General features: G+C 35.2%; 1 protein-coding gene across 1 annotated transcript; it reads left to right on the forward strand.

Moving 5' to 3' along the window:
• The first annotated feature begins 2,744 nt into the window (after positions 1-2,744).
• kng1 (kininogen 1) lies at positions 2,745-6,726 on the forward strand. The gene is made up of 7 exons (XM_058400445.1): positions 2,745-3,076; positions 3,180-3,290; positions 3,369-3,438; positions 4,244-4,419; positions 4,843-4,953; positions 5,831-5,926; positions 6,273-6,726. Exons 1-7 carry the CDS (start codon positions 2,879-2,881, stop codon positions 6,582-6,584), a joined length of 1,074 nt encoding a protein of 357 aa, XP_058256428.1. The 5' UTR covers positions 2,745-2,878; the 3' UTR covers positions 6,585-6,726.
• Positions 6,727-7,733: the final 1,007 nt, after the last annotated feature.

Below are 7,733 nucleotides of genomic sequence, written 5' to 3' on the forward strand. Positions count from 1 at the left end.
GTTTTAATATAAGAGAAGCAAAGCAGCAGAGTCATTAGAGCTCAGGGGAACCCTGTGGTCAAAGGTAGAGGAGGTCAAAGTGTATTGTCCTTAATTACACACTGCTGGAGTTTGTCTATGTGATTAGTGCAACTGTGCATTCTGAAAACATTGTTTACTCTTCCAAAGTCTTCAGAAAGAAAGGACTGAACTGCGGCTGCTGAGTCTCAGCACTTAGTTTGAGGTGAGAAGTGTTCAACCGATTTCTCACATGAAAACAGTCACACAGCAGCAGAATGAGCTCTAGGAAGAAGTTGACTCAAAAAAGTTTCCTTTAAAGTAAATTCCATTTCACAGTGACATATATGACCATCTTTCATGAAAAAAAACATATGAAATAGAGTACACAACACACATGCACATGACAAAAAAAAACAACAGTCAAGATCATGTGTTAAAGGCCAGATTTCTGATTTCTAAAATTGTTTATACATTTTTTCTAACCCTAAATGTAGTTGATTAGTTAAAACATGTTTTGTGTCTGAAGTTCTCATTCACATTGGAGCTCTTTTTCTTCTTCTTTAATTGGTTTAACTCTGTAATTTTATTTTTTAAACAGTTTAGAACAATAGCAGTAATTGTACCGATTAATAATGTCTGACTCATGAATGAATCATTCTTTTGAGCTGATACTTTTTACTGCCAGCTAGACAAACAGACAGACAGACAGACAGACACAGACACATAGTGGAACTTTATTATCGCCTGTTCTACCTCTGTGTTTCTGCCACAGTTTAGTGAAATACATATGAATAAGTCATTCTTTGATTCTTTTTAATGAATCAGTCAGACCAGTTCACTCTCCAAATCCATTTGAATCAAAATCTACTCAATGTTAAAGTTATTGCTTTAAGAAGTTAATGAATTTTTAAAAAACAACCAGAATCATTCTTTTGTTTTTTTGCTTGTTTGCTTTAGAATGAATCGTTGAACTGGTCCACAAGTCCACCTGAATCAAGCTTAAAGTGGTGTCTACTGAAAGGTAGTGTTATTGGTTTCTAATACAATCTATAAAACAGCTGTTCAGTTTTGTGTACTGGATATCAAAATCCAAATGAGCCAAACTGAGATTATTGGCTGTGTTTGACTATAGGAACCAAAAAAAAAAAAAAACTGACCAGCAACTTAGACAAGTAAAAGGTCTAATATCTCTGGACTGTATTGAGTCTGATCAGTGCAGCGAATTGGTTTGTGTCAAAAGTCGAGGCAAAAAATAACTGCAAAACTTCAAATTGGATTGTTTGATATTCCCACCAGGTGAAACTGAATCAGTCGACATAAGTTCCTTGAACTGAATTGGTTCCAAATACTCAAAATCCACTTCTCATCATTACCACAATACCCCTTTCTAACCTGAGGAGATGGAGTCTTGACACCCTACTGATACCGTTTCAACATTTAACTACAATTTAGGTTTAACTGACATTAGGTCCTAAACTATATTAGGAACTGGACTTGGTTTAAGATTTTTATTACTACTATTATTATTATTATTATTATTATTATTATTATTATTATTATTATTATTATTATTATTACAAACAAATATTCACAATATTGCTAACAGTTTGCAAAAACAGACATTGATTCTTTCTAGAAATTTATTCCACATCATTAAGCTTTGTCGAAAAAAGGTTTTGCAGAATGTTGACATTCTCCCAATCCTGAACTCTGATCTATGACTCAAAGTTTAGCCTGTATCTTTTGGAGGGGGGGGGGGGGTATGAAGTGGACACACAATGTGTATGAGTCATTTTTTTTTCTTATTAAATTTGTGTTGTTCAGAAAGAAATGGATTGAACAAGGCCAGGGACAACTAAAGCTAGAGTGATTCTAGCACACATCACACTCAGACAGTGTCATCACAGTGCCTTTGTGTTCTGCAGGGATGTTTTTGATGTTAAACTACATTTAGCTACATTTTATTATCCAGATCCGCATACACATGAGCTAATGAGATCGGTTATCAATCAAGAAACACTCATGTACACCTCAGCAGGAAATATGAGTCTATAATTGGGAAACGTGCATGCATGTCTGTATTCTCAGTTTACCACCAGAATATAACATGGAGGAAAGCTGATCGTTAGACAGTACAAAAGAATCGCAATAAATGTTGTTTTCATTTTAATAATTAAATGAATAGTCCATGTTGAGCAGAGGTAGTAGAGAAACAAAACATTTTTCATGTGCAAATATTCATAAAAAATTCAAAACCAGTAAATTAATGAAACAAAAAATATTTTGGTCAATAAAAAAAATTTGCCAAATTTTTACTCAAATTGAAAGCAATGCTAAATAATCTTACATTTAAGTAAGAAAGCAAAAACACAAGGAACCCTCAAAGGTTCTATGTAAAACCCATCAAATAAATAAATAAATAATTTTTTTAAAGAAACATTTTGAGGTAAGGCTGAGTTCAGGGCCAGAAAAAATACTTTTGCAATAAAAGAGACCAAGTCCATTGTATGGCCATATTTTCAATCACAGTTTACGTGTCTTTGAAATGATTTATTACAGGTCTTTTAAATATAACAATCTGCACCTTTAAATGCTTTAGTAGAGTTGCACACTTTGGTGTGTGTGTGTGTGTGTGTGTGTATGTGTGTGTGTGTGTGTCTGAGTGAGCACTCTGAACCCAAAAGAGGTTATTGATTTCAGAGAGACGTGTGGGCAGAGGGAAAGGCTCACAAGTGAGTAAACATTTGCATTACATCCCCAGCAAATGAGTGTGTATCATCAGATGATCAGTGCAGTGACAGTGTATGGGTTATTTAGGTTACTGAAACTCTTTAGCTAACGGGCAGTCAGGAAAAGGCATGCTCAAGACCCCGGAATAATGCAAGGACACAGAATTTGGGTGTTTTTGGCCTTATCATGGCTTTTCTGCTCCGGATCACATGCAGATGGGGAGATCAGGCTTCAGTGTGATGATTCAAATGTCCAAGATGCCGTGGCATTGGTTCTTTCAGCACATAATAAAGGGCTAACTGAAGGAAACCAGCTGGCTCTGTATCAGATCCTTGAGGCTGCAAAGGTAGGCTTTATATAGATATAAAGTCTTACTTGCATCTTTCATGCATTTACGTCAATCTAAGCAAAACTTCATCATGGTTCCGTTTTATTTTTTCTTCACCCAGAATGAATCAGGTGAAGTCCTCTCACTACATTTTACAGCAAGGGAATCCAACTGCACAGCAGGAGGGGACAGTAACTGGCAGGAATGTGACTACCTCCAAGATCCTTCAAAGGTACTAACAGAAAGTTAGAATACAAGTTGTAATATGGCTTCATCTGATTATTTTTACTCTTGTCTACTTGTTTTTTAGTTGCTCAGGCATTGTCGTGCAAGGCTCCTGCTGAAAGAAACTAACAAGATCTTATCACATTACTGTTCAGGTGGGTCAATAGATTAACCCATATCTTTTTGTCTTTAGACAGTGGTGCCTCTAGGGGGCACAGCAGACATCCCTGCAATTATTTCGCTTTCTCACACAATTGCCAGAAATTTAAGTCAGAATCGTAGAAATGTAAGTGGATCAAACAGCTACAAAATTACTAATATAAACAATCCAGCTTTTAATGTTTGCCTAAAAGAACTGGCTCATTCATGAGAAATACATTCACTGTATCACCTCAGCAAGTATTTCTGGTAGCAAATAATGAACCATGATCCATCAGAGCATTTTCGATACCTATTGATAGGAGAAATTGCACTCATTCCACTACTTTTAAATCTTGTTTACATGCTCTGTGTAATTTGGCTCCTGTTCTCACTTAAATTATAGCAGTTATAAACATCAGGTCATTTCCACACCTGCCTCTCTTTCAAGCTAAAATCTAGCTTGTAATGATATAAAGTTAAATAAAAAAATCTTACAGAAAACGTCACCATATCAACAATTATACATGTGTTCAATTCTGTTAAAGTAGAACGTCAGCCATACAAATCTTAGTCACTATAGATTATTAGTACAAATGTGTTAAAAAAAAAAAAAGTCAACACTGGGGTGGTGTGATGCAGAGTTACTATTAGCACCTTGTGATATTAGCACCTTGTGATATTAGCACCTTGTGATTTGCTGCTCCACTACTGTCAAAGTTGCTGTTATAGAAATTTTAGCATCTTCTGACCGACCAGAGTCACAAATTCGGTAACAATGTGATATAAAGTTTTACAGAAGGTGTTTCTTGTTCCTTTCAGTGCAGCCCCCTCTCATTGCAGAGCCACGTCCCCCCTGTCTGGGCTGTCCTGAGATTATCAGTGTGGAGAGTAATGACATTAAGGAGCCTCTGAGTTACTCCATCTCCAAAGCCAACTTACTGACTGGCCACACGCATCATTTCCTCCTCAATTATGTCGCCTGGGCCACAAGACAGGCAAGTCTCTTTTAGCACACGCCACAGATAGTTAGTGTACTCACATACTCTATGTTTGTATGCACCTGAATGTATATTATTCAGTAGCAGCATTGAGTAGTAGTATCATCTTCTTCTTCTTCTTCTTCTTCTTCTTCTTGTTTTTTATTATTATTATTATTTATTATTATTTATTATTATTATTATTATTTATTATTATTTATTATTATTATTATTATTATTATTATTTTACAGTGATTATTTTTGAATTGTAGTTTAATATAAATCATTTATAAACTAATCAAATATATTAATGTTATGAATATAAATGATATTAATTTATTCATTTATAAATATAAATATTGGGCAGTGGTAATTCAGTGGAAGTCAGCGTAAATCCCCTACTTGCAAATGTGTGTGTGTGTGTGTGTTTCCTTTGTGCAGATAATAGCTGGGTTAAGATATCAGCTCCAGTTTGACATGCAAAAAAGTAACTGCAGTAAAGAAAAGTTTAAGGATATTACTGAGGAGTGTCACCCAGTCCATACAGATCCGGTGAGACTCATTAGGAACCTTCTCTGTCAATTGTGAATCACATTTGATCAACTTTTCTAATACAATTATGAACTATCAGCTTCACTGAATCACAACATGAGGGTTTTAACTCAACAGTGTAACAGTGGCTTTAATCAAAATGATTAGAAGTTATAATAGGAGTTTAAAAATTAAGCCAAAAGATTCGAGAACGAATGTAATTCCACCCATTCCCCAGTAAGTCAATAGAAAATGACCCAAACTTACACTGTAATTTCTATCTCAACAAATGATATTTTCAGGTATAGTGTTATGTCCTTTATTTATTTCAATTGTTATATTTTTTTGTGTTATGTAAGGTTTCGTTAATATTCAGTTGATATTCAATATTCTTTTTTAGAATAATTATGTTGTATAGAAATTATTTGATGATAAATAAAAGGGTGTAGAAGATTAACAATTTTGGGCTGAGCAAGAAATGATAGCTGAGTCTTAAGCACATGCACACACTTTTCAACATATCCAACATATAAGATCTAACTGAGATTAAAATGCAGTTCTAAATAATTTCCCCCAAAAAAAGGCAGCATAAGGCAAAAAGCAGAAAATAGCAATGGAATAGAAATTCTAAGAATTACAAGAATGAAGAAAGAAATACAGTCCAAAGAGAAAATCAACTACATGGGAAGGTATAGCATTTCCCCTGAATATCTAAATCATCACACACTTACTGTACATGAAAGTCACTGTTAGACTCAGTAGCACTGTTTGCACATAAACAAATTTTAATAAAATATCATTGATAGTCTCTGCTTGCCAGTAACTTGGTCTATTTTTCCAATAAAACATTTTTAATTTGATCAATATATTCATTATATGTAACTATTTTAACATTAAGGCATTCATCAACTGCAAGTCGACTGTGGATGTGGCCCCGTGGAGACATGAGCTCCCTGACATTGACATAAAGTGTGAACCTGGAGCTTTAGAAACGGTGAGATGAGAAGAGCTGCTTTTGTGTTTGTGGGGTTTTTTTCCCCCACATACTGTTTACACATTGTTATTTTAGGCAGATGTACACAAATCTGTAACAAATAACCAAACTCCCCTAGAGATCACATACATTATAAACTTAAACACTTCACATGGTCATGAACACATCTCATAATTTACACTCATATATGAAAGTCAGTGACAAGCACATGTAGTTTTGCTGTAGTTGTAGTTGCTGTAGTTGCTACATGTAACCTGAACTTATCAGAGTTCATACTAAATTCTCTTTATATGATAAAAAAAAAAATTTTAATCATTTTTTTTGTTTCTCAAACTGTTGATTTCAGAACTTTGAAACACGCAGACGTCCTCCAGGCTGGAGTCCACTAAGGAACATTCATGACTTTGAGGTCAAACCTAAAAAGGACTCATCTGAAGAATCTCAGGAGAGCAAAACACTTAGTGTCGTTCCTTCAGAAAGCCAGAACCCAACTACAGAGCCCTCTCAGTCTGTGGTGCTCACAAGTGGTAATAGCACTACCTTTAACTGTCCCAGCAAACCATGGAAAGTTTTTGATGTCAGAGCTAATCTTCCTCGTCCTCCTCCTCCTCCTCGCCCTGATAACAATGAGCAGATTAGATCTGGGATTTGCCCTTGATCAGTAACCAACATCCAAAAGATCTAGAGTTGAATCTCTCTTTTATTGAATTTTGAATAAAGTATTGTTGACATTTCTATATACAGTATTACAGTGATGTAGGGTGAATTGTTAGCTCTAAATAAAGAGAAAAATACACACCTTTAATGTACTTGTTTATTTTTTAAATGATCAAAACAACAGACTTTAGGAATTTGTTGTAATGAAACAATACTTTGATCATAACTTCTTTTGGAAAATAGAGAGAGAGAGAGAGAGAGAGAGAGAGAGAGATGGATGTTTAATTTTTTTTTTCAATTATTGTTGTTTTAACTAAAGTCTACCGTTGAATGAAGGGGTTGCTGCTTGTGTACCGACGACATCTGTTCACTAGGTGGCGCTATTTATATATATCATGTACCAACAACCAGCATTACGATCAATAACCAATAGTACAGTTTCAGGCCTAGGAAAACAAATTGAAATGTGTTAAACTTTTGAATAGTTGTTCTACTGGTGCTACAATGCTTTTTTAATATATGAAATTATTAGAAATTTTAGAATTAAGCTTGTGTTGAAACATTATTAGGTTATTGTTGTTATTGTTGCATTATTGTTATCGTACACTATATTGCCAAACATTCTGGGACACCCCTCCAAATCATTGAATTCAGGTGTTGTTTTTCAGGGGTTGGGCTTGGCCCCATAGTTCCAATGAAAGGAACTCTTAATGCTTCAGCATACCAAGACATTTTGAACAATTTCACACTCCCAACTTTGTGGGAACAGTTTGGGGATGACCCCTTCCTGTTCCAACATGACTGCACACCAGTGCACAAAGCAAGGACCATAAAGACATCCATAAAGAAGTCAAAGTCAAAGAAGCTTTATTGTCACTTCAACCATATATTAGCTGATGCAGTACACAGTGAAATGAAACAACGTTCCTCCTGGACCAGAGGTGCTACACTGAAGAAAAACAAAATACAGGGTGACGCGGACAAAGATAGAACTAAACTATACTTCCAGAATTTTTAAACTAAACATACAGAGTGCAGAGGATGACGAGACAGTGCAGACAAACAAGACACATAACGAGGACTGTGTGCAAAAGAACAGTGTCAGACGGTGAGAGCAAAGAAACAGGGTTAGGGACAGTGAGTGATAGCA

Source organism: Hemibagrus wyckioides, linkage group LG10 (assembly GCF_019097595.1).
Source record: "Hemibagrus wyckioides isolate EC202008001 linkage group LG10, SWU_Hwy_1.0, whole genome shotgun sequence".
Taxonomy (NCBI): domain Eukaryota; kingdom Metazoa; phylum Chordata; class Actinopteri; order Siluriformes; family Bagridae; genus Hemibagrus; species Hemibagrus wyckioides.

Coding starts and splice junctions, on each gene's coding strand:
- kng1 (XM_058400445.1), top strand. CDS start 2,879: ATGCAAGGACACAGAATTTGGGTGTTTTTGGCCTTATCATGGCTTTTC. Junction 3,291..3,368: donor ACCTCCAAGATCCTTCAAAG/GTACTAACAGAA, acceptor CTTGTTTTTTAG/TTGCTCAGGCATTGTCGTGC. Junction 4,954..5,830: donor ACCCAGTCCATACAGATCCG/GTGAGACTCATT, acceptor TTTAACATTAAG/GCATTCATCAACTGCAAGTC.